At 39.8% G+C, this 26,688-nt stretch overlaps 3 protein-coding genes across 4 annotated transcripts; 1 reads left to right on the top strand and 2 right to left on the bottom strand.

Moving 5' to 3' along the window:
- The first annotated feature begins 4,339 nt into the window (after nucleotides 1–4,339).
- Nucleotides 4,340–17,333, top strand: LOC149078095 (uncharacterized). Of its 2 annotated transcripts, none has more exons than XM_089241691.1 (5): nucleotides 4,340–7,356; nucleotides 9,861–10,032; nucleotides 10,236–10,394; nucleotides 10,653–10,748; nucleotides 16,103–17,333. In XM_089241691.1, exons 1-5 carry the CDS (start codon nucleotides 4,420–4,422, stop codon nucleotides 16,405–16,407), a joined length of 3,669 nt encoding a protein of 1,222 aa, XP_089097817.1. In that variant the 5' UTR covers nucleotides 4,340–4,419; the 3' UTR covers nucleotides 16,408–17,333. The 2 variants fall into 2 exon arrangements, with proteins under 2 accessions (XP_089097817.1, XP_089097816.1); XM_089241690.1 differs by having other exon boundaries at nucleotides 4,358–7,356; nucleotides 16,100–17,285.
- Nucleotides 17,334–22,759: 5,426 nt separating this feature from the next.
- LOC149078094 (uncharacterized) lies at nucleotides 22,760–26,612 on the bottom strand. Its single transcript, XM_089241689.1, has 2 exons — nucleotides 26,128–26,612; nucleotides 22,760–23,959 (listed from the first exon to the last, which is right to left on the bottom strand). Exon 1 carries the CDS (start codon nucleotides 26,526–26,528, stop codon nucleotides 26,202–26,204), a length of 327 nt encoding a protein of 108 aa, XP_089097815.1. The 5' UTR covers nucleotides 26,529–26,612; the 3' UTR covers nucleotides 22,760–23,959; nucleotides 26,128–26,201.
- mEFTs (elongation factor Ts, mitochondrial) lies at nucleotides 22,760–26,688 on the bottom strand. The gene is made up of 2 exons (XM_089241688.1): nucleotides 26,600–26,688; nucleotides 22,760–23,959 (listed from the first exon to the last, which is right to left on the bottom strand). Exons 1-2 carry the CDS (start codon nucleotides 26,677–26,679, stop codon nucleotides 22,936–22,938), a joined length of 1,104 nt encoding a protein of 367 aa, XP_089097814.1. The 5' UTR covers nucleotides 26,680–26,688; the 3' UTR covers nucleotides 22,760–22,935.

The raw sequence follows: 26,688 nt of genomic DNA, 5'->3' as shown, positions 1-26,688 counted from the left end.
ACAAAGTAAATGGCACACTGCAATTACTGCGCAGATTGGCCGGATCGAAATGGGGGAATGCGGCGAGCCTTAAGCAACATCTTGTATTGTACAAAGGCAACTTTTATACGGATGCGCCAATTGGTATCAGCACCCAACTCAAAAGCAAGAGAGAGATCTGGATCTATATAAGTTCTGGATGTGGCTACAGGCAACCCAGCTTTGAGTATTTACATGGAGTACGAGGCTCTTAAGACCAGACTGCTACATCTTCAAAAGGACATAATATTCGACGAGCAACGAGTTTCGTCAAACCAATTTGAGCAGCGACATAAGCAATGGCTGTTTCACCCAAGCAGAGATCTCACCAAGTCTCAAATAATGCCATTTGGTATTGATAATATAGATTCCTTAGGCTCTAAAAAAATATTCACCGATGGCTCTAAAACAGAAACGGCTACTGGCTGCGCGTATGTGGTACTAGCGGAGGATGGTTCATTAGAGGAGCAATGGAGTCGAAAGTTAGCTAAAGAGAATAGCGTATTCCAAGCTGAGATTTTTGTGATACTCAATGCTGTTAAACGTGCGGAAGAGATGCTTTGTCCAGTGACAATCTTTACAGATAGCACATCTGGCCTCCTAGCCATACAAGATCCTCGTTCACCTAACTCTGTCGTACGAAGTATCCGTCTTATCCTACGCGCTCACGACAACATACGATTAGTCTGGGTCAAAGCGCAAGTAGGTATTGCTGGAAAGGAAAAAGCGGATCAACTTGCCAAGAAGGCAACAGCATTGAAAGACTTGGTTGTTCTACCTTGGCCGAGGAGTCATGCCCGCAATATCTAGAAAGACAGAATGCTTGAAATTATCTTCCAAACTCAGAAATGACATTGCGATAATTACAACTACGAATAAGAATATTTATTTCACACTAGGAGGACCCCCCCCCCCAAACTCCTCCAATGGACCTAACTATTCGTCACATCTTCTTTATCAAGCAAAATATTCCTCAGGCACTGCGAATGTCTGCAAAATAACCTCAGGAACCAACTTTTGCAAGGGCCCTGGGCATGGCCCCACGACTGTGGAGCTGACAGATCTCCATCCCTGGGGCCCAGGAATATGGACGAGATGGCCTGGGACGCTTCTCAGTATTTTTCACGTTATAAATTCATCATAAAGGGGCCCGTGAAAGATCCCAGCCTAGGGAGCCCTGCTCCAAGATGTGAGGACCATGGCCTTGGGCAAATAACCCCCATTCCCTCAACTTGGGGAGAGAATTTTTTTTAATTATATAATCTGCAATAATAAATCCGCGTGAACCGAATAGGACCATTTGCGGTCGGCAGAAACGTAAAAAAACTTAATTATGCTAGGTGTTTGTATTTTCCTAGCCTGGCGCATCTGTTCCATCGTTTGCACATCCACATATTTTTGCCTTTTTAGACAATAAAGAAGAAAGAGGAAAAAGCGATGAAATGAAAAAAAATGATTATTTCTTGAAATTGATATTCATATCACAAAAAATCCAATGAAAAAGTGGGGGGGGGGGGCTTTTCTTTTCAATATTTGCTCTATTCCGCTTCAAGTATTTCTTTCCCGTGGTATTTATGTTAGGATGTTTGCTAACGTCATTATTTTGTCGCCAACGATAAATGGCCAGGCCTGACCACCCTCTACTATATTAACCAATCAGGGAACAGAATACGGGCTTCCGAACATTTTGTCTGTAGATATCGTGAACATGCGGTGTTCGACCACTAATCCACCCCAAGAAAGAAGGGCTTTTTTTGATGAGCTCCTCTCCCACCTTTTTTTTTCGGATTTCCTGACTTTTGATGACAAGGGGGGGAGGGGGGGTTTGAAGGTTGCTTATGTCATAAACCACCCCTTTTTGAAGATATGAAATATTCTTAGCTGCTGAGGAAATTTTGCTGACGGGGGGGGGGGGGAGAGTGGGTCAAAAATGGCTGAAAATCTGCTTACGTAATACTTGAATGGCCCCTTACACGTAAAAAACAGATTTTTCTCAATGAAATTGGCGAGAAAATCGGCCATACCTTACCAAGGCCACGCATCGATAGATTGGTTAAGAGGCTTTTGTTCCCATAAAGCAACGAGTGACGCGATTTCCTCGTAGCCTCCATTCACTGCAAAGTTCACCTGAAACGGACTACAGATAGCCATGACTTTGCCGCTGCAGTGGTCAGAGTGATGGATTCGCATCGCGAAGACCCGGGTTCGAACGCCAGAGTGATGGTCGGCTGAAGTCGATGTTCTGTGGCTCCCAACTTCGAGGCGCGCATGTGAGCCGACCTCCCGGTAAAAAAAAGTCTCGCCACAGAGATCAACAGGCCTACGACGGTACAAATATATCGAATCACTTCACTCACAATTTCAAATATAGATGGCAGCACAAACAACACACGCAAAACACTATATACGCACTCAGGCTGTTAGATACACACACTCACACTTCCGGCAATCCAATCTTCAGGCTAAGCCAGATTTATGGTTTTACCATCAGTGGGCCAACAAGTTTTGTCATCGCTTCTCCTATTCTACAAATTTTTTTGACCGCTCATGCGTCAAATTTACCCCCTTTAAATACTCCTGCCTCAAAAAAGCAAACAGTACAAATTTCCAATTCAATCATAACACTTCATTCACTTCACTTCTGAAATATAGATGGCAGTACTGAAAAATTAAGCACAACACTGCATACGCACACAGTTACACTTCCGGCACAACTCACTGGGTGGTAAATCACCCATAGATGGTGATAGACCTGAGTTGTGCTCGGCTTGAAAGAAAGAAAGCCTTTGAGAAGTTGCATCGCGAGGACCCCACCGTCGCCACACGGGTAATCGGCTGAATTTTTCAGTGCTTTCCTTTTTCTCTCTTTTAAACCGAGCACAACTCAGGTCTATCACCATGTATGGGCGATTTACCACCTAGTGAGTTGCGCCGGCGTGTAACTGTGTGTACCTAACAGTCTGAGTGCATACGTAGTGCTGTGTTTGATTTTTCAGTGCTGCCATCTATATTTCAGATAGGAAAGTGAGTGATGTGATATGATTGAATTAAATTTGTACTGTTTGCAGGTCTGTTGCTGTGGCGAGACGTTTTAAAGGGGAGATCAGTTCGCATTCACGCCTTGAAGTTGGGAACCACAGAAACTCGACCACCATAGCGGAAAACTTTTCAGTGCTGCCATCTATATTTCAGAAGTGAAATGAGCGATGCTGTTAAGATTGAATAACATTTGTACTGTTTGTAGGTCTGTTTCTGTCTGTGGCGAGACTTTTTAAAGGGCATATCGGCCACCAAAAGAGTGATCAAGGAAAATACGCAAGGACGTGAGTGGAAAAAAGAATGTAAAGTGATTGGAAGAAGAAAAAGAGCTCTGTGCCAAGAACCTTATAAGAGTTGGGCTGACAGGGCTCTAGCCTTGGGATCCTGGACAATTCTCATCATTTTGCAGGTTTTTCAAGTTATAAATTATAGAAGGGCTCATGGAAAGTCTTACCGGTGGCTCCGCAAAAGATTCCAGCCGAGGGGCCCCTGCTCTACAATGTGGGGCCCATGCCCTGAGCCATGGTTCCGATGAGGGAGAGGCTGACAAGGCTCTAGCCCGGAACAGTTCTTGATTTTTCTACAAAAAACTCACTACATCACTATACAGGTGCCTGGAAAAAATCTCGGCAGTTATCCACCAAAGATCCCAGAGCCTGAAGGGGGGGGGGTGCTTTTGAAGGTTTCCCGGGTAATTCGAAGAATGAGTGGTGAAGAGAATTAGAGTAAAATGAGGAAAGCGCGATTGCCTCCTTAACACGTGGGCCCACCCTGGGCTTCAAGAGGAGGGGGACTCCCAAAAATGAGAACCGGTTGAAATTTCGAGAATTTGACAGATAGGGCCTCAGAAAAATCACTTGACTTGGGTTGTCCATGATGCTCTTAAGATGGCCCTATTGTGAAGGGCGAAAAAGTTTGCGTAATTCATAGGCAGCAAAAACATAAATACGCCTCTGGCCCGTGACTATAACAATACAAAAGGCAGCTAATTTCGGGGATCCTCAATTTTTATGGGGGCTGTGCTAACGTGAGAAACGAGACCTGTGTTTTTCATGGCGAGAAATATCCCGTTTTTGCTTTCATAAGATATGGTCAATTTCTTCGCATGCATAGGAAAAAAAATTTTGAATAATTCATTCAAATTTTTGTATACGCATTTAGATTCTCAGTCAAAGACATATGATACCAGGATAATTTTTTTTATTATTCATAATTTTTGATAATTGAAACTAATTCTGAATCAGTTTTTTTTTTTTAAGTTTTTTTTTTTGAATTACCAATGTGGCAACAAAACACAGCTCACAACAGTCCATGATGTTTACATGCCCGTGTGGGTTGCGAGTTTGTTGGTACGAATGAAAAATGAATGAGTACAAGTTCAGTCCTTTGCTGTTCGTTCAAAAAGACGGCAAACCCATCGAATTTTATATGAGATCTTGTTCGGAGAAGGCGAGGCTGGAGCCCCTGATCGAGAAAGGTGGAGCTGTGCTCCACTCCTATTACAGACCTGGTAGGGTCCGGCTTGTCGAACCTGGTAGTAGAGTGATGAACCTTAAGGACGAAGAGGAGACCATATCCGTCCAGTATGTCTATGACTGTATAAAGAGGAACCGTAGGCTCGACAAGGACAAATACCGAGTGACGTTGAAGTCAATGGAAACAAGTGACATCAGCGAGGACAGCGGCAGCATCATCGGCGACAGTGGCGCCATCACAACCAGGGCTAAAAGACCCAGGGAGGAGCTACTGAAGCGTCAAGTGACTGCTAAATTACGGAAATTCAGTAAGAATTACCTTGAGAGAGTCTCGCGTTTCATGTTGGACAACGAGAAGGACTTCATGTGTCTATCGGACATGGAACTTTGTAAGAAGTTGTCTCGGGTATTGAAACGCTCGCTGTTGGAAGTGTCAATATGTTATGATCACATGTTAAAGAATGTTAGTCACTTACCCATCGATACAGATGTACGCGAGAAGTTGCAGGTATTGCTCGAGAAGAAGGTACGGAAGGATTTCTCGAGAGACGACGATTTAATGATACTGAGTTATATTTTTGTTAACGTTTGTGGCAGCGACTCTGTCTGCCACAATGTTTGGGAAGCGATGAGGTCGGAGAAGGATTTTCTACAGCCCGCAAGATCTCTTTGGTATCGGTTCAACAAAGTGATTTTACCGAATATATCTGGGTATGGACTGGCGCCGTTCAAAGTTCAAGAAATTCTCTCCAAAGTAGAATTTCTCTCAAGGTTTGATAAAGATGGTGATGATAGATTGAGTGAGGTTGATTCGTTGGATTCCCGTTGTCCGAGTCTAGAGAATGTAGAATCGTTCAAGAAAAAAGCTAGACTAGAAGAATGTGAACGGGCGATAGATGCCAAGCTTCAGAAAAAACAAATTAATTCATTGCAATCGCCTCTAAAAAGTTCAGAAGTGGCAGTGAATGGTTCACATAGATCACCCGCGAAAAATTCATCTACGAACGGTCCGTGTATCATTAATCTCTTTAGGAGTTCGGAGAATTCTGAAAATAAAAATTCTGATGCAGGAAATAAGAATGTTGGTAGTTTGGAATCTTTAAAACTACCCGTTGTAAGTGTCATGGATGTAATGAAAGGAAGGAAAGAAAATGCTGTACAGTCACCGAGCAAGGATGTAACAAGCCCAACTTGTGTCTCTGAGACACCCGAGGTGGATTCCAACTTGCAGATTCCAAAGACTTCAGCGTTACAAATGAGCGTCACTCCTAAGCCAGTCTCGCAATCCTCGAGTGATGGATCTGTGATACCGCCAACTTATCTTCAGTCGCAGTCGAAGAAGACCGATTCACAGGAAACCAAAACGCCTGCTTCGAGTCAGAACATGACCACGTCTTTGAATGATGCTGTTCTCGTGAATACCGGTGGTTTCATGCCATCCTATGAAAACGAAATGGAAAATTCTCGCCACGTCAGTGCTGTTACGGATCATTCTAGTCTTAACCCATCACAGGATGAATTTCCGCCGTCATTCGATCCAAACAAATTTGATAAAGCTCAAGGACTCGTTACCTCTGTAAATAATAAGGGTGTCACTAATCTTCCTTCATCTGTTGGTAAAAATGTGTCTCAGAAAGCATCATCAATTGAACCTGTTTCTCTGCCATTATCTGATAAAGTACCTCCAATGTTAAATATAATGGCTTTAGATCATTCACCGATTGAGCTTTGCGATGTGATACAGAGCAGTAAGAAGTGTGTGCCACTTGGGATTTCGCCATCAGAAAACCAAAAGGATGACGGTAAATTACCATTAGAAGCAGACAAAAATCATGATCGCCACAATACACAGGTGAATCGCTCCAAAGTTTCTCAGCCTAAAGGAGCAGTTGTAGGAGATGCTGGCGATAACATCAGAAAGAAACATAAGACCAAAAATAAAAAATCGGCCGTCAAAGAAACTCTCAAGAAAAGTTCAGGAAACACAAATGCAACATCTACAGTCAATCATAATATATTGAATGAAGCTAGCAACTCGTCAACTGATTCCCACATGGATGACCTTGAAGGTTTAAAGCGATATATTTTTCTCAATTTCGGTACTCAAGGGAAAGAAACTACGGCTGAGCCAGAGAAACTTGACCCGTTGCCAGAAGTTCCAAAGCCACCACCACCATCATCCCAATGTGTCAGAGATGAAGAGTTGGAAATCGTCAAGCAGTTCCTTCAAGATAATTTTGGTAAGATCGAAGAGATCAGCAAAAACATTATGGCGGCCACTGCCACGACAAGTAGCTCAGATGACCAGTCGCAGCTAACTTTGACGTCTTCCGAAAGTGAATCCAATGCCACCGCTTCGAATGCGGGCAATAAAGCTAAACAGTTGAACAAGATGCTCATGCAAAACACAAAGTATTTCGAACCTTTGCTGGACACGACTTCGAAAACTTCATCCGGGAAAATAGAAGAGTTGAGAAAGCTACTGATGCAGGACACGAGGAATTTTGAGCCCCAAGTTGTTGCGGATAATGTTTCTAATAAGGAAATTCAGTCTGTTGATAAGCACGAGAATTTCGAACAACTGAACAGATTGCTTATGCAAGACACTGGATGTTTTGACCCATTGATAGGTAATAACCAGAGCATTCCAACAGTGAAAGCACTCGACAAAGTCACGGATGACACAGCTAACTATGAAACTCCAGAATGTTCACTAAGTTTACCTGGGAGCAGCGAGTCGAGTCCGGATCAGTTGGATTTCCCCAAAGTACATGCTATCAAGAGTCCACATACTGAAAGACATGCAAGTTGGAGGGAACCGAGGGTAATATTCGTATTAGCCTACTTTTCTTCCCATATTATTTGTACAAGAGAAAGTTTTGCCAATCAGTTGTATACAAAAGTTGCGCCAAAACAATAACACCTTGTTTCCCCTATGCATGTCCAAATTAAAAGGAGGGTACATTGACAATATATCTTTATGATCACCTTAGTGAAATTCTTATGAGATTAGGGCTCGAAAAATCAGAAGAAAAAAAATTTAGGTGCTAGCCCGAATTTCTTAGCACAAAAAATTTTTGCAAAACAAATCGTCCAAAATATCAGAATTTTTTTAATTTTCTGGAACTCTGTGATTTTTTTTTACAAATTTAAAAACATGCCGATATCTATTTTGAAAATTTTGTGCTGCCCTCACTTCTCAGACTTGTAGTCCGTAATCACACATATGAAATTTTAGGCTCCAATCCCAATTTTTTAGTCGCCCTGGCAACTAGGATTTGTCAAGCTCTATCAAGATGTTTCCTCAAAATCTCTCTTTGGACAAAACAAGAAAATATACTTGTAGCATAAATGAGGTATGGGTGAGGCTCCCTAACCTTGAACCCTTCCCTTTACATATATATATTGCCAAAACACAATGTAACACAACCATTTACTTTGCAGGATTCTAGCGCTATGAGGAGGTGCACTCCCGGTACATTTTTGTTTATCCAAATATTTACAGACTATGAAATGAAAGGAAACAAAATTTAATTTTTCACCAAGGATTTATTCATGATAAATTTTACATCTCATTTTTCGTTAAAGTCAGGATGATTCAAAATTTTGTTCAAAATCTGAGTTTGAAATTACTATTTCGATATTCACAATAACCAAATTTATATACAGCTCGTGATTAGTTGGTAAATTTCTTGCCAACTGTCCGGCTCTGTATTTCTGTGTTTGATGTCAGTTCATTGACCATCTGTTGGTAGCGATATGTAGACTTCCTCAGTTTCTTGTTATGTATAGTGGCAGCAAGAACAGAGAGGAGACGTTCATATCCACTCTGAGAAATGACTAATTAGGGCAAGCCAGTAGAAGTCCACCTTGTTTTTGTCATGTCTGACCAAATGACTGGGCGTAGAGAGCGAGAGAGAGAGTGTGTGTGTGTGTGTGTGTGTGTGTGTGTGTGTGTGTGTGTCTACCGATCACAGATGTTGACCAAGTTTAGAAATCCACATTGAGCAGCAATTCCTCATACACCCCAAAGCAGAATGTTTCACATTGTTCTGCAATGAGCCCTCAGATGAGTGGAAATTTTCTTCGGTAAAAATCCCCATAATAGTGTTTTCTACATTTTTCTTAAAATTCTTCCTGATTGTTATGCAGTAGCACTGACTCCTCCAGTTCTGTGACATATGTTGGCACATAGATTTTGGCATATTCTGCTTTGAGGAAGATCAGCACATATGGCAGGAATTCAATTAGTGTGACGACCACAGCAAATAGATGAAAGCAAGCCAGACATCTGGAGAATACACTAGCTAAAACAAATTAGACAATTAAAACCTTCCGGACCAGCTGATGATTATGTGCCCAGGCACTAAATGTTAGACCTAGAGTATGTTATTTCCCCCAAAGCAGAATGTGCTGAAATCTGTGACGTACCTTGCAGAACAGTCTGGAAGAATTTGAAGAAAAATATAGAAAATATTATTACGGGAACTGCAGAACATTTGCAGTCAGCCGAGGGCTCGTTGCAGCACAATGCAAAACATTCTGCTTTGGGAGTTATTTCATGAGATTAGCTGAGCTGCGACAAGTGAGTGAAAAACAATCACGAGCCGTATGTAAACAGGAGTTGAAGAAATTTTCGGACTAATTGATTTACTTCATATGAAAAAATATGACGTCACAAGGAAATTTACATATTCAGGTAACTTACAAAAATAATCGAGATTACTCAACATCAAAATGCCAACAATACAGGACAAACTGCCCAATAATGCCGAGTAAATATGTGATATTAAAGAACAATATAAAGACCCTATTACCCTAGCTGATGTCTGCAGCCATCTGCCAGTGAAGCAAGGCATTTATATTATTTATAACAATTCTCATAATTATACAGTAATAATGCCGATCAGCTGCAATCTTCAATCATGTGGTGTTTGGAGTGACAGAATTGAGGCTGATCCTCGAACCCTTATGCTAGTCCTTAGCAGGTGCTGTTACAGAGTTTGGCGTTATATCGAATCACGGAATAATGCATATAAAGCCTAGAAATGAAAGATTTGCTCACAAATTTTCTGGTGCAAAGCAGGTTTCGCATGGTATTGAAGGGAGGGCTTTAACCAGGTTCCACTGTATTCTTGAATTAGAGCCAATTGTGTGCAGCTTGCTGATGACTATCGGAAGGAAAAAGTGTTGAATTTTTCGAACATGAAAGCATTTTAATAATTAATAATCAAAGCACTTCACATTATGATCAATAAGAATACTAGAATGGTTTGATATTCCATCTTTCCTTGCTTGATTGATTACTGCTTATGTTCCCCATGACAGGTGAGATCTGTATCACCCGCAACAAGTGGATTCAGAACTGCAGATGAAACAATATGTGATGATGATGTTGCTGCTGTTATAAACGATTCAACAGCGCCAAAAAATGAAGATCCAGTTGTACTTGAATCAGAAAATGCTTTCAGGAGTCCCTCTCCATCAGTTGTTGGACGAGGTACACAATTTTTTTTTTTTTGAAGTGAAGTCTAATCATTAAAAAAAGAGAGCGATATAGGGGTACAGCTTTACAGAAGGATGGTAGATAAGTCAGCCTGGGATTTCCAGGGCCCCTAGATATATATGTAATGATGATTTTTATTCCGTTGGAATTTACAATTACATTAACAAATGTAAACATGTATTTCGCTCTTTTTATAGGATATCCACTTAACGTGAACACAAGCATGGAAGTTCATCCACCTTTAAGTACATTTGGTTCAGATGCCTCGACAAAAGCTATGGATGAGGATGACGAGTTTGACATGACATTCCCCTCCAGCAGGAATACTCTGAATGCAGGAAGTCAACCAGTAGCAGGTGTGTAAAATGCTTTCTTTGATCGGAAGTGTGAGAAAATAAGGCTTCTGCTGGGCTAGAAAATTTTCTGTCTGTCCCGCAGTTTAATGATAGAACTCTTTGGGACTTCACATGCACTGCACAATATGAATAACACTGCTCCAAAATTTTTTTTGATGGTTTCGAAAATTTAACATTAGTTCAGTCACGGGTTAGGGTTGAATTGCAAGACTATTTTATAATTCCAATTTTTCATCAAATGATATAATTCTTTTTCAGTGCAATTAGAACAGGATCAGGATTATCCAATTTCCGAGATCGATCCATTTGCAAGCACTGGAAGTCAGCAGACTGTACGCAGCATAAGCACAAAAGGTTTGTATGATTCCGCTCACTTTTTTGAATCTAAAATATACTATTTTGCCGCACATCAACTCCGGTCATATCACCATACAGCAATTTACTACAGATCAAGTTGGGTTGAAAATAAAGGCATCATCTACTGGTAATTGCCTCAGCTTCCCTAGGTAAAAAACTTACTATCTATGCCCTTCTCTAGGATTGAACCCGCAGATCTGATAGCCATCTTCATGGTGATAGACGAGCATCTTACCACTATGCCAATCGGGTGCATCTTAAATATACTAGAATCATGGTTCCAGTCATCCACATTGAGCCAATATGATGAAAACTGGAGGAGACCCTGTGCCATACTCTAAATCTACAGATTCCTTTATAGAATAATAACTACGCTATACATGTATCGAGAAGTCCTTGGTGAAGGTGCTCTTCTGAGTAAGCTTCTATGAAAGATGGTTTTTGATACTGTAAGAAGCCATCAACCATCCAAACAAGGATATTTTTCAAGCTTCTTTTTCAGTCTTTGATATATATATATATTTTTTTTTTGGGAAGTTCCTTGCAGCCTACATCTGGGCCGCTGTGGTGGTCGAGTGGTCATAGTGACGGACTCGCATCGCAGGGACCCGGGTTCGAGCCCCACCGTCGCCACAGTGGTGGTCGGCTGAAGTTGGTTTTCTGTGGTTCCCAATTTCGAGGCGCAAATGCGAGCCGATCTCTCCGTTAAAAAGTCTCGCCGCAGAGAGCAACAGGCCTACAAACAGTACAAATATTCAGTCACTACACATCACTCACTTCACTTCTGAGATATAGATGGCAGCTCTGAAAAATCATACACAACACTAGATACGCGCTCAGACTGTTAGGTACACATAATTACACTTCCGGCACAACTCACTAGGTAGAAAATTGCCTATGGCGACAGACCTGAGTTGTGCTCGGTTTGAAAAAAAAAAAGCCTACATTTGGGTTCGCTGATATATATCCAATATTCATATTGATAGTTTCAAAATATCATGACGCATGATATTTTTGATATTTAGAGTCAAAAACGATTTGGTATTTTCATCGGTAAATGAGTTTATCAATGATAAATTAGTTCATCTGTAAATAAATATAACAGATGTGTTCAAACATAAAAATATTCAGTTGAGAATGGGTTGGTGTCTTCAGTCAAGAATGGTCTGATATTTTCAGTTGAGGATGGTTTGACATTTTCAGTTGAGGATGGTTTGACATTTTCAGCCACGAATAGGATAATATTTTCAGTCTGGTGTTTTCAGTTGTAAGTGGCTGATATTTCCAGCATCTTAAAAATGGGCTGATATTTCCAATCAAGGATGGTTTGATATTTTCAACTAAGAATGAGCTGATGTTTTCAGTTAAGAATAGATTGATATTTTCAATCGAGTATTGTTTGATATTTTTAATCGAGTATTGTTTGATATTTTCAGCCACAAATGAGCTAATATTTTCAGTCGAGGGTGGTGTGATATTTCAGCCAAGAGTGGTTTCATATTTTTAACCTCAAATGATTTGACACAGCAACTTCAAATCCCATCTTAACCTACTGAGGGATCTGCGCGTAAAAATATGTGTAAAAAAATCCTTTCTGGTATGCTTCTGCACGTGAAAAAAAAAGAAAGACATAAAATATCTGTTTCTAAATGGCTCTGAACATATTTTACAGTTTTTCCTTCCCCCCCCCCCCAACACCTTTGTTAAAACATGACAACGATGGCTCAGTTACATGCCTCTCCTTCCTTTCTTCATGAAAACACTCCCAAAGGGATTAAGCCCCATGGTACTGTGCAAGAAGAGAATAGCTGTTGCCACATCGTGTCTGTGGTCAACTTGGAAAGTCAATCATTCTTTGTGGTGTACAACATGTTTTGAATAACACAATCAGAATCTTGAAAAAAAAAGAAGTTTATCTTCAGTCTTTTGCAAATCCAGGTGATTTTGAGTAAGAAAAAGATGTTTTCTCCCTTTTCATTGCAAATATCACCCAGATTTCAAAAAAGACTTGTTTTGAGCATAGTTAGACATTCTTATGTATCTGTTATACTTGAATGTACTGAATTCCTTTCCTTTTGTTTTTGACAAGCAAAATTCTATATGATATCAACCACAATACAAATGAATGTTGAATACTGCAGTTGTGATATTCTAGCCCTACATCCATCAGAGCAAATAATTCTCAGAATTTCTAGCACCAGGCGTCTCACCATTTCATATTGATAAATAGGTCCCATTGCCATAAAGAGTTTTCTTATTTAGATTAGTGGTTCTCAACCTGGCGACCGTATGACCCCCTTGCAGTTCTGGGATTTTTTAAGGTGGCCAGGGGTGAAAATCAGATGAAAGGGGAGCCATGACAAGTGGTAAAAGGGACCACAGACAGTTGTAAAGAAATGAAGCTTTGAAGTGAAATATGTTAGGAAAAATCTGACTACTTTCACAATCCAGCAGAGCTGTCCATAGAACCAGGGTCACACTTGCCTATGTAAGCATGACCCGGGGCCACATATAGTGTCCTACTTGATGTGACATGATTTTTGAATGTAAGTTGTTACTTCCAGCTATGCATGGGGCCCCCTCAGATGATGTTGAGACAGACAACCATGCACAACCCCCCCCCCCCCATTAGAAAGAAGCTTACTGAACTCTAGCCGAGGATAGGTGTGGAACCAGGGTAATGATGCATAGGGAGGTTCTATCTATTGTGTAGGTTCGTTGGTCATCTTTTATTTTGCAAAGACCTATTTTTTCACCCATATATTTCGGAGTTTGGGTGGGATAATCACACACCTGGATCCACGCTGGGCCCAGTGTAGGGTAGGGTAGTTTTTAGCATTTACCAAATTTTCCAACATACCTTGGATGTTATGCATAATCACCAGTAAAAAATGAAACATAATGAAATTTATCAAAGAAATTGCAACAATTGCCATTTATGCTTAATCGCCATAATATATGCAGAGGAGTATTTACAGGAGGGATAACCTGGCTATAGGCCCAGGGTGGCAAGTCCGGAGGGGAAGGTAAATTTATGGAATGAGTGATCAAGAACATGAGATTAAAATGTGAGAAAAGTGGCAAAGCCACAAATCTGTCTCTACATTGAGAGTAGGGACCAGGTGTCCGAAAAAAAGACAGAGAGTATGAAAGCATGTGAAAGATTAAAAGAGGGACCAGATCAATAGTGACTACAAGCGTGACCTAGAGAGTGTACTTGTGAGGGTACAATGCAAAAGCGTGTTAGAAACCAAAAGAGATACATCATTGGATATATATCTGCAGTTTTTGGGCTCAAATCAGCTTTTTTCTTGTCCCCTTTTTTGATGATTGATTGGATCCATCGAGAGAAAGCCTGGGCAAGGTCGTCCAAGAGCCAAGACGGCCAGATAAGATCGCCATTTGTCGATTATAGCGAGGCGTAACAGAAGTGCTACAGCTTCTCAGCTCTCTCGTGACTCGTATGCAGCCACAGGAACCCGTGTATCAAGGGTGACTGTTTCCAAAAGACTTCATGAGAGAGAGTTGTTTGCAAGAAGACCTGCTGTTTGCGTTCCGCTCACTTCTACGAACAGGAGAATCCGTTTATCATGGTGCAGAGAGCATAGAGATTGGAGTATGGATCAATGGGCGACCGTTCTCTTCACTGATGAGTCCCGGTTCAGCCTAAGCACCAATTCTCACCGTACGTTCATATGGAGAGAACCAGGGACCCGCTACCAACCCTTCAATGTCCGCGAAATCTACCATTATGGCGGAGGAGGTTTAATGGTCTGGGCAGGCATCATGTTGGATGGCAGCACACCTCTCCATGTCTTTGAAACAGGCACTGTGACTGGTGTGAGGTATAAGAATGAGGTCTTGGAGCCCTATGTTCGCCTTTTCAGGGGTGCAGTTGGCCCTGAGTTCATTTTAATGGACGATAACGTGAGGCCACATAGAGCTCTTCTGTTCGACGATTTTCTAGAGAGTGAGGATATTCGCCACATGGATTGGCCAGCCAGATCTCCAGACCTTAACCCTATAGAGCATGTCTTGGATGCTCTGGGGAGGGCAATTGCAACTCGCAACCCCCCCTCCGGGAACCTTCCAGGGAATGAAAACAGCGTTGCTGAACGAGTGGGACCAATTGCCACAGTAAATGATAAACTGCCTTATTTCAAGTATGAAATCGCGCTGCGAGACCTTTATATCTGTAAGAGGGGACCATACCCCCTATTAACTCATCTATTAACCCATTTTTTTGTTTACTCTTCAACCGCTGTTTCATACCTTCCGACTCCAACGAGTGTTACGCACGATCATGCGTGTGTATTACAATTATTGAATGGTTATTTGTTTTGTATTGTATCAATGTATGTACATGTCAAATTTCATTAAAATCGGTACAGTAGTTCTAGAGATTATCGACCAAGTCTGCAAATTCTCTTAATTTCTTACACCAGTGTAGATTAACAACAGTTCCAATGACATATGGTCACCTTTGGGTGTTCATGGTTTGTGAGATCAATAACTGGTCTCTTTAGGGAAAATTCGCCTTTCATCACATTATATTTTCGTGATACTTTCTTACAACTCACTTGATCCTGCTTTTATAAGGTATTTGTGACCTCCAAAATAAAAAAATTCACTCTCCTGAGTTTGAAAATTATTTTCGGCCATTTTTCAATGTAAGTCATTGGGGAATAAGACTGATTACTCAAGAACAAAAATCGTTTGACATAGTGACATCAGTTCATAATGAACATTGTTAATATGTTTGATGTCATTGTTCATAATGAGCACCGAACTGCATTACATCAGTACATTACGAAGTAAAAACAATATACATTGTTTTTATTTTTGAATTTCACAGACCACCAGAAATCTCTTCAAGAGGTGCACTTGCAGTCGGGCGTACGCAGGATCACCCTTGTAGGGGATGCACCAAGTTTGGGAGAGGCATGACAAATTTATTCGACAGAAATTGCAGTTAATAATCTTCAAAAAGTGTTTTAAATTACCAGAAATTGATTAAGATAGCATATAAAGTTATTTTCGATGTTTCACATATTTTACAGAGATTTAAAATTTTTTTTTGTCATCTTAGAGGGGGCACGGGCCCCTGTTCCCCTCTGCCTACAGTTCAGTAGCAATGGGTGTCTGAGCTTATTGGAAACTATTTTGACAGCAAAAATGCCTTCATCTTTTATGTCCCATGCTTTGTAGTGTTCAGTGAACAATTCATTCAGAGATCATTTGAGAGGATCTTCGATTAAAATGCAATGATACATGTGTTCAAACTATTGACTTTTTTTTTAAAATTGTACTTATACTTTGATGATGAAACTTATTTTTCTTTTTAACAGCAGAAATGCCCATCATAAAAGATCAGGAAATCTTGAACGAAGCTGCATCAATTGTGAAATCTCTTAACAACATTGTCTCTTCGTTAAATAAGAACACATCAAGAAATGTGCCCATTAGCCTCAAGAAGCAAATAGAGGAACTGAGCTGCAAGTCGTTTCTTCCTATTCTGAAGATGCAAGTCCGTGAGATTGCCAAAAAGAGAGGACGCTTCACCCTCGAGGATAAAGCTGTGCTTGTAAAGTACTTTTCTCTGTGTCGCCAGACGCCATACCATCAGCTTATGTGCGATTTGGTGAATGGGCTATGACATTCCAGAAATGAATCAGCTGTGTAAAGTAATACATCTATGGGTTTTTTGTTGTGATATCAATAGTGTGAGGAAATATGAATCTTGAACAGTGTTGGATCGGAAATATCTTCTATGTCATCATATATCAACATTAGTGAACGTGTTCGCGCGTTTTAGTGATAATAGATTGTTTTCAAACGAGAAATGTATACATAGCTTCCATACTCTGGCTACTGTAAAACAGCAGTTCTCAACCCTTTTTGACTCGCTGAGCCCTTTCTGGTATATAATTCATATGGCAGAGCCCGTAGGCCTATTTTTTTATATATGCAGAAAAGTTACTGATTTATTTTTATTGTTTAAAAATATTTATAAGTATTGTTTTTCAAAATTTATTTTATTTTTCTCGAGCAGTCACGAAGCCCCAAGAGTTCAATGGAGTCCTGGTTGAGAACCACTGCTGTAAAAGAACGATTGATGCACATATTCATGTTTTATATTCAACCCTCATTATAATTATATAGGCTAGTTCACACATCAAATTAAGCAAATTGATAACAGTATTAAGTTTCTGATGAAAATTTAATAATTACGACACAGATTATTTTCCGTAATGTGTATGATTCTATTTTGATAAGCTAACTCAGTGAAACGTGGATTAGTACCATGTTTCTTAATGTCCAGCCATTTGTAATGCGGACTAGTCTAAATTTTCACTTTTTATAGAGCATGTCTCTGACAAGAGCTTTCATTGTCTTCCCAGTCTCTCTCATAAAGGTCTCGAAACAGTTACGCTTTGTATACTCAAATGTGACTATAAAAACAGTGATGTATTTTCAGTTTGCAACATTCAGTCGGACGCAACTCTGAGATTAAAAATTAAAATTTTCCTTAGGCTTATGGGGAAGTTTATAAACTAAACTCTCTTTTTACTGAAACAAGCTTATATTTGCGCTTTGAAGTCACTTTTTTTGTATTTCCTTGCAGTTTCATTTAACAAACTTTTTCAATTTTCTCAATTTACAGAGACCACGTATGGCGTGAGCCAAGGTTTTGATGATGCCTGTATCCGTGAGTAGCCACTGGGATACTTTCTGATAGTCAGTTATGAGTTTAGCTGGTTATTTTCAGCTTGATTTTGTGCCATACCAAAAGTCATAGTATATGACTGAGGTGATTTGAGTGTACAATATATTGTCTATGCCAAGGGTTCTCAAACTGTGCGCCTTTGACAGGAGCACCGCGGAATGGTGACTCTGATAAAGGTTTTCCGAAGAGATTCTTTGTTAAACAGCTCTGGGGAGCCGGTGGAGCTTGCGGATAAGCATTGAATGGGGAAAGGGGGTGCTGCGAGTGGCAGCAAGTTTAAGGACCCCTGGTCTATGGGGGTATCTGTAGGTAGTTTTTAGGTACTGCAGGTTGAGATTTATTTAGTGTCCCACCACTCTGACAGCAGCAGCAGTACGTTCTATAATATGCCTTTCAAGTGCGGCATGTTTGGTTGCTTCACAGAAATTGTCCATTTGTTTTCGCTATCACACCTCCAGTGAAGTGTGATAGGGGGTACCCAGATGGGCCCGATACTGCCAGCTGTGGGTATTGCTGTGAAGTAGCCGCCACATATCTGTGAGAGTTCATGGCAGCAATCGAAGGTAGTTGTAATTGTATGCTGTTATTAAAGGATTTTCTGGAACATGGCACATACTAGACCTTTGTACCTGTGCTGATGGATACGAGGTGGGACCATTGAACCGGTCCTTGATATCTTGATCAAAATGCACAGTAAGACGGTCTTTGGTTAAGTGCATTTCGGTTGATAATGTTAAGGTACCAGTCAACAGAGTCTTGATTAGAGGTGATAATAATCAAGTGATCCTTGAACTGTACGAACCCTCCTTATATGGGTAAATGTAGAGGAGAGGGCTGCAACTAGATACTTGGGTCACCTGGGGCAAGCACGTATTTTGGCGCCATCTTGCAGTGTAGAAGGAGAGATGGAAGAATAAAATTAGTAGAGGATATCTGTCAATGAGTCTGAGAGAGTAGCAAAGGTCAACTATAAGTAGAAGTTGTTGATAATGACAGTATTTTGATAATCATCCCACCAGTCTCGACGCATTTTGTGGTGTGCGTCAGGGAAATTGTGTGCTACTTGTGCCGATTTTCCAGTATGAGGGGGTTCCCCAGAAAACAATGCAAGTGGTTTGAAAGTCTCTGTGGGTTTCATGTAGAGCAGAGTACTTTGTGAAGAAAGTGTGGAATCGAGCACTTACTGAGAAGTACTTGTCTTATATATCTTTGATATTGTATATGAGAATAATTGAGAAAAATGTAATCTTTTTTTCAGGGACGCAATGAGGCACAATTCATCTCACAGATATAGAAAACTAGCTGTAATACCCAGCGCTGCCTAGGTTTTTTCAATTATTGGGAGGATTGAGAATGTGACAAACCATTGTAAAGGAATAAAGTATTACACATATATTGGCAGCATTAAAGAAGTGACAAACCATTGTGAAGGCATATACGTCTGAAATGCATTTTTGGAAACCATGGTAACCAAAGTAAACATTCTGAAAGTGATTTGTTGATGCCGGTCCAGGAACCATTGTTGTTGTCCAACAGTTTTTCACCTATTTCAGGCATTTGTCCAGCTCTGACAAATTTTTAAAGTAGCCTATTGGTCAAGTCAGGCCCTGTTTGGTATATATGCAAAATTTGGCTACAATAGTTCTAAAATTGTAGATTTGTATAGAGAGCATACACACACAAATATAAAATCAATGTATATATATAGATAATGATCAGCATCATTGAATTAGAGGCCTGGAACATAGATATACAAACTACTGCAGGTATATAAAAAGAAACATGGAGGAAAATTCTGAAATCAAAAGTACTTAAGTAATTAGGTCCCCCTCACAAAGACCAACAGTGCACTGGAGAAGAAACCATGATAACCTTGCGTGAGTCACAAGAAGCTACTACAGGTCCCACTCTGTTTGTGGTAAACTCCGCTCTTTGGCAGGGACAAAAATGGGTAGATAAATCAGTGCTTCCTAGAAGTGTGCAATATCGTCCCCTGGGGGCGGTAGAAGCTTATGGTTTATTATAGGATCCTATGGGTTGACTTGAGTTCGGGGGGGAGGGAGTGAGAAGAATAATTTTTGAAGGGGGCGATGGAACGATAAGCTTGAGAAACTGGATTGAATGCACCTAACCAAAGGTTTAGAGGGGTGAATCGTTTACACTTTTCTTATTGCTTCAGGTGTGCTCTTTCAGATTGTTAGATCTATATCACAGGGCAAGAGCCATGTTGCTCAATGCCTATGCCAGAGTTTATAATTGTTAGTTTTTTATAGAATATTCTCTAAGCTCTATAAACAAATGACAATATAAAAGGGTTTTAAAATCCTTATATTTCGACACACAGCGATTGCTGTTGGCAATCAACCACACGATCTCACTGACCTGGAGTCCCTGTCAAGACTAACCTGGAACTTCTCCACAGATAGCATAGTGTATATGGTAGCACTTTTGAAAAAGGCACACGTTATGCCAAAACATACCTATTAAAAAGCCTTATTTATCTGTTTATGAACGAACAGCACGAGACAAACTGAGCTGTTATTGTTGAAAAAAAGATTGCGAAAATTCACATTATAGCTGATAACCCATAACTGACATGGGTAAATACACAAGTAGCATTATCAGTGTTTTTCTTCCAATGAGGCACAGGCTGTGCTCACGAGCCAAAAAAAAAATATGGTTCTTATTTGAATTGTACACATTATTTTTCTCGTTAGCCAGGCAACATTGAAAATCCTAGATGTGTAAGTCACAATCATTTAGGTATTAATGAAAATTTCATTGAGACTGTGCATATTGTATGACATTATTATTTGATAGATGTGTAGTGTCATTTTTTTTGTGACCATGCTTCATGTATATTACCGCATCTGAACTACTGCAATGAGTACTTACTACCACAGGGAACTATATGCAATTTAACTCTTGTGTTACTTCTGGGAAAATTTTTAATGTTCCAATCATGAATTTTGAATGTTATTTGTATGGAAATGAATTGTAAGGGGAAATAAAATATAAAATCTCATCAGAGTTATACATCTTGTGCATCTTTTGGAATATGCATGTTGCTTTAAACATTAGTGAACCAAAATTCTTACGTAACCATATTGATATACTATGGTTTAGCAGATTTTTCTCAAATGAACCTTCCACTATGTAAGAGCTAAATGAAGGAAAAGTTTGCAAACAACTTATCGGTTTACAATTCGTTCACTTGCTACTGTATAAAGCAGGGCTTGACAAATCTCAAGTGTCAAGTTGCCATAGAGACCAGAAAATTTGTATCAGCACGCATAGACGTCTCCGCCTAGGGGTGATAGACTTGCCATGTGCCCCCCGCCCACGTTGGTACCTGACATTTTTTTTATAAGCAATTGCAAAAGAGGTTTGAAACATTGTAATTGAAATTTTCTGAGTTTATGACAGTGCATCTTTGTTGCGCAATAAGGGTATATGAAGTCCCATAAAAGTCTAGAGAAGACCATTTTTCTTGATCAAAAACCATGATTGAACCCTAAGAAATTTGGTTGGCACCAACTTTTTTTTGTCAAGCCCTGGTAAGTATGTGATTGGTAGGTTGGTACTTTCTTGTTATGGCAGCCTTGGCACATTTTTCTACCTTAATAATTGAGGTTAAAATGTTAATTATCTGTTACTTTCAGCTTCGCTCATGTGAACTTTGTAATCTGAAAAGTTCTCATAACCCCTTTAAGTATTGAATTTCAAAAAAATCCCTTCTCTTCAGTATTTTGAACATCAAAAAATGAAACTACTAACCAAATCTCATCTTCATAGCTTCAGAGCAGTTTTAGCTTGGTGATGATGAATCATTCTCAGGAAATATTATGTAAATAGATTATTAACCACAGTGATGTTTTTTCCGCTCACCAATGTTGCTTTAACTGAAGAGTATGAATCAATCATCCTATAATAAAATCCATGTTTTATATACTTTGTTAGTCACTGAAGGTGGTCATCTCACCTAGTCATTGGATATACTAAAAAAAGGTAAAGGCCGGCCTGCTATATCCAATGGCTATAGGCCCAAAAGCAGAATATGCTGAAATGTGCGATGCAGAACAACCAGTGCTGTTGCAGAACAATCTGGAAGAATTTTAAGAAAAGTGTAGAAAAACTCTATTATGTATATGCAAATTTTTACCGCAGAACATTTTCAGTCAGATGAGGGCTCGTTGCAGAACGTCGCAAAACATTCTGCTTTGGGCGCTATAGGTGAGATGACATTCAGTGATGCCACAAGCTTCACACTGAGGCCTTTGACTATAGATAATGTTGCCTCGGCTGACTGGAAATGTTTTGCGGCAAAAATGATTTCCTTAAAATTTATCCAGAGATTATTCTCTGATGCCTGTCATAGTTTATGCCATATTTTGCTTTGGGGCTAAAAGCTTGCACAAAGATAAAAATGTGATTATGCCCAAACTTATAACGTTGCAGTTTAAAATATTTTCCTGTTTAGTATGACCAGGGCTGCAACTAGGGAAGAGCGCAGGCAGGGCCAGTTGATTTTTCTGAGACCTTACTAGGCGAATTCTTGAAGATTTCAACCAGATATAACTTTTGTGAGGCCACTCTTCTCGAGGCCCAGGCAGGTCTGCTGTACTAGAGGGTGCCAAATTCAGCCTTCATATAACTGTCCTTTCTACATTACACGACGGTGCCAAAATGCATGCTAGCTCCGACTGACAAAGTGTCCAGTTGCAATCCTGAGTATGACTTATTTTCGTGATCCCAACTCTATATCCAACTAATCCCCATTAACACTATAATGACAGTAGCGGCCATTTTGACCACTATAGAAAAAAGGTTTTAGGGCAAAAAAAATATACACATTCTAGGACATTTAAATTTCAGGAATTCAAGAGCCTTGAGAAGGTGAGGAAAAAAGCCATGAAATTTCAACAACTTGAGATAAAATGTTTGGGTGTAATCACATGCCAAAGTAACTTTACAGTGAAAATTACCGCTTCCATCGTTCTAGTGTTTAACAGGGAAATTTTTTTTTTTTTGCAACAGTTTTCTAGAAAAACATCACAAGTGGAATCCATTGTAATAAATACTCTTGTTGCGAAGTGGTTTTCGCAGTGTCCTCAGTGTTTTTACACCTTGGAACACACCAATTTTGCCCAAGTTGTCAAAATACCATACAAGTTACAGAACAAGAAAAATTTCATGCAGGTTCTAAAGAAAGAGAAAAAAAATCTTGAAAATTCATGGGAAATAAAATTCTTGATGCAATGAGAGTCAAAACAATATCTAATTCCTTACAAGCTATTTATTTGCATGAAAAAAAGTTGCAACAGTTGATTCCTGGCTCACTTTTCTTAGCTATTATTTTTGAACTAGCTGTTATTTTTTGGCAGGGAGGATATGAATGTAGGAGGAAGAAAATGAAAATTCGCAGTTTGACGCGTTTAGCTCAAAACAAATGTCATTTTACAAAGGCTTTGGTGCCTGTTCCCCACACTCAAATCTATGAAAGTCTACAACTTCCAATGAATTCTTCAGCAAGAGTTCTCCAACGGTCACATCCGGATCTAATAAAAACTGCTGCCTCAACAAACTAGTTTCATTTGCATCGATTACTTTCTCATCGCTCTTAGAAGTTTCTTCTTCTTCTTCACCGCTGTCAGTTTGAGAATTTTCGGTGATGATTATATCCTCTTTCATATCTTTCTCTTGCACTTTGACAGCATAGTCTTCTTCCCGAATTTCGTCTTCGCTCGGCATTGTCCCTATGGATTCTGGGTTCATACCAACAACATGCTGGCAGAGATGTCTAGCGAGTTCTTCAATGGTGGATCTATCAAAATCCTGACCGATTTTTGAAGGTCTCAGAGCGATTATCCCACCATACTTTCCGAGTGTTGCTCCGGAGAGATCTGAAGAATGTATAGTTGGATGGGAAAAACTGCTCAAAAATACACTACCTCGAGTCTTGAAGCAAACTGCCCTACGTATCACTGTTTTCTCGCCAAATTTCCCGACTGTTGAAGCATTTAAATCGCCCAGAGTGCCTGATGCAGTATCTAACTTACATAACTGCTGACCATCGATATCCAGCTTCAAGCAGTCGACCTCTAGAGCATGGGACTCTAAACTATTCAAACACACAGAAAGAACTTTGGCCACAAATCCCTGAAATTCTACATTCCTAGCCACAAAGTCAGTTTCACAGTTCACCTCCACCAACGCCGCACTGGTACCATCAACGTGAACCCCGATCAATCCCTGCATGGCAGGCCTGTGTTCTAAGTTAGCGATTTTCAGCCAGCCCTGTTTTTTAGCTTCCTCGTGCAACCACTTTTCAGCTCTCTCAAGGTCTTCGGGATGAAGTTGAAGTGCTTTCTTGCAATTCGACATGGAATAGCCAGTCATCTTCCTCAACTTTGCAAGTGCAGCTGTTTGTGAATTAGCCAAACTTGCCGGACTGGAATTGAAAAACCTTGAGATAACCATCCTGCAACAACCGAAATAAGGAAATGTTAGGGATGGAAGGAACGACCCATACTTTTCTAAGAGAAAAAAACAAACCTCATTGTACATTATGTGGCAGAAAAAAAGAAATCTAGATAACCTACAAAAATGGTGTTGGCTATTTCTATAGCAATACTGAGCGGTACCACTATTCTGTGTTACTATTAGGACTAACACAAGTTCAATTCAGAATTTCAGAAGTTTCTTGTAATGTAACAGTAGCGACAAACCACATAATTTAATAAAGAATGAATAATCAAATCAATGAATGTGTCAAATCATTAGAATTCTCTGAATGCCGCCAATTCACATTTCCCCTCTATAGTCTCCCCCTATTGTGGAATTTGGGAATTACTATGGAATCTAGATTATGCATTACTTTATGCTTTTTCTTCTCTCTCTCTCAGAACTACGTGCAGATTCAGATGGAGGTGATCACCTTGGAATAATATGGACTACCCAGTGAAATACAAGATGGACCTGTATTTCACTGGATAGTCAGTGACAATACAGTCACTGTGATTAATTCTACAAATATAACATAGCTGCCAACTTTTGGGAATAAGAATTAGGTAGGTTTCCGCACTGCTTGGAATTCTTCAAAAAAAATAATAACAGGATTTCTCATTGAGTCTACAATATTAACTTTATGTCTCAGAAATATAGATGTATAAATAGTAAACATAGTTTTTATTGTAGTATTCTAGGGTTAATAGGTTAGTAAAATTATAGGGATATTTCCCTTTTTAAACGTGACATCATGCAAGTTATGTTGACTAGAATCAAGTTTCCAATCATTGCCAACCAGTAGGTTAAATTATCTGTCATTTCAACTCTCAAATCACAGTAACACATTGGTCGAAAAACAGGACATATGGTCAAGAGATATACAAGTCATCTTGCCAATTTTGAATTTTAAGAAATCAAAAAATTTTGACTCCTCACAAATTTTTCTTTTTGATGCAATGGCGATAATTAACATTAAATTTATGATGTCATTTCTTGGATAAAATACATTTTTTTTTTTTGCCAAGTAAAGATTTTAGAAATATTTTTTTCCCCTCAGATCACAGTTGCAATTCTGGATATATAAGTATTTTTTGGGGTTCAGGGAGATGGTGTAGAAATCTTGCCTTTCCCAAGTTTCCAACTATGCCAAAATAGTCATATGTCGCCAACATCACACTTCAGAAATTTTAGTGGTCCTTGGGTTGAGAAACGCTGGGCTAGATGAAGGGTAGTAGTACCAGTTGAGACCAATTCAGTGGTCAGGGTTCTAAATTTTAGTGAGACAAAAAAGTTATTTCACACATTGGTTCTGACCACGCTTATAGAAAATTAACTGCCCGTGTCAATATAGTACAACTTATTCACTAACAAGGAGAGGCAATGAACTATTTTTGGTAAATTCCCATATGTGGTATACTGCTGCTAGGTGACAATTTTTTTTTAATTTATCCCCAGATCGTAGATTTTGTGCTGTTTGCTAGAATTACCCACATAATGATAGGCACACCCGAAAGTCAGGGAAACAGTTATTTTTCCAGATATTTTGCTGAGGTGAACTCGGAAAGAAAAGTCATCACATCTCCGCCAGGACTCGAACCCAGGCCCTCTTGCATACCAGGCAAGCATGCTACCATCTACACAGGAGACATTTCCTGAAGTTAAGAGGCTACTAATGCCTCTAATTCGGCGCCTCACGCCACAGTATGTAAAATAAGGAAGGCAGGGTCATGTCTCCAGTGGTGTAGATGGCAGCATGCTTGCCCGGTATGCAAGAGGGCCTGGGTTAGAGTCTCAGCGGAGACGTGATGACTTTCTTTCCGAGTTCAATTGAGCAAAATATCCAGAAAAATAACTGTTTCCTTGATATCCCCGGCTGAGAAAAAGCTATCTTTCTCACTCTACACCCAAAAGTGTTGAAAAATGGAGCAGAGGATGTTGGTGCTGTATTGCCGTAATGTGAAGATTGGTGAAAAAAGGTATACCATATATTGAGAATTAACTAATCGCCAAATGACTATTGGTACCATTGTTTTGTAAGAGTTTCAATTTCTTCATATATTTCTATGTAAAAACAATAGTATAACGAAAATACAAAATAAATATTCAAACGAAGAGCAACTAAAACTAAATTGAACTCGTTACCACACACAAGAACATTGAGTTTAGTACTGCAGCATTACATATTCATTACATTAGCAACTTATGATACCAAAATTCTATTTCCAGAATCTAGTTTGATTGAGAAAGTCCAAGTGGAAACCCAGGGCACGATCTTCCCGGGGTGTAATGGGCGGTTTCTTGTCCATGTTCAGAACCGGCGGTGTGTACGGCTCGGGGTGTTTCTCCATCCAGAGCTTCTCCTCCTCTTCGGTGAGATAAGGGTTCCGGAGGTACATCATCACTTCCTCCTCGTACATCATTTTCTTCCATGTTTCGAGCCGATCTTTAGCCAAGACCGGTGGCACGAACCTGTTACGGCCGGTCCATATCTTACCAGGAATACCCTTGACGAATTTGAAGCCCAACACGCAGCTCAGACGCATTTCTGAACTATCAGTAATGTCCGAATAAGAAAAACCTGCAATGTTATAACGCTAAATGCGGAAATAATTACTTTTTGCAAAACAACCTCCGAAAAGCAAAAGTGGCCGCCATTTTGGATTTCAATGTGTTGCCAAATTTTTTTTCAAACATCTGTCTTGC

This window comes from Pholcus phalangioides, unplaced genomic scaffold (genome assembly GCF_987345545.1).
Source record: "Pholcus phalangioides strain wild (caught in Gottingen) unplaced genomic scaffold, Ppha-v1.0 ptg000014l_1, whole genome shotgun sequence".
NCBI lineage: Eukaryota > Metazoa > Arthropoda > Arachnida > Araneae > Pholcidae > Pholcus > Pholcus phalangioides.
This window is presented reverse-complemented; position numbering and strand designations above follow the sequence as displayed.

Excerpts from the sequence above, each read along its gene's own strand:
- LOC149078095 (XM_089241690.1), top strand. The coding sequence starts at position 4,420 with ATGAATGAGTACAAGTTCAGTCCTTTGCTGTTCGTTCAAAAAGACGGC. Across the intron at positions 7,357-9,860 it reads CAAGTTGGAGGGAACCGAGG|GTGAGATCTGTATCACCCGC; the intron begins GTAATATTCGTA and ends TCCCCATGACAG. Across the intron at positions 10,395-10,652 it reads AGGAAGTCAACCAGTAGCAG|TGCAATTAGAACAGGATCAG; the intron begins GTGTGTAAAATG and ends ATTCTTTTTCAG.
- LOC149078094 (XM_089241689.1), bottom strand. The coding sequence starts at position 26,528 with ATGCGTCTGAGCTGCGTGTTGGGCTTCAAATTCGTCAAGGGTATTCCT.
- mEFTs (XM_089241688.1), bottom strand. The coding sequence starts at position 26,679 with ATGTTTGAAAAAAAATTTGGCAACACATTGAAATCCAAAATGGCGGCC. Across the intron at positions 23,960-26,599 it reads CGGAGGTTGTTTTGCAAAAA|GATGGTTATCTCAAGGTTTT; the intron begins GTAATTATTTCC and ends CGGTTGTTGCAG.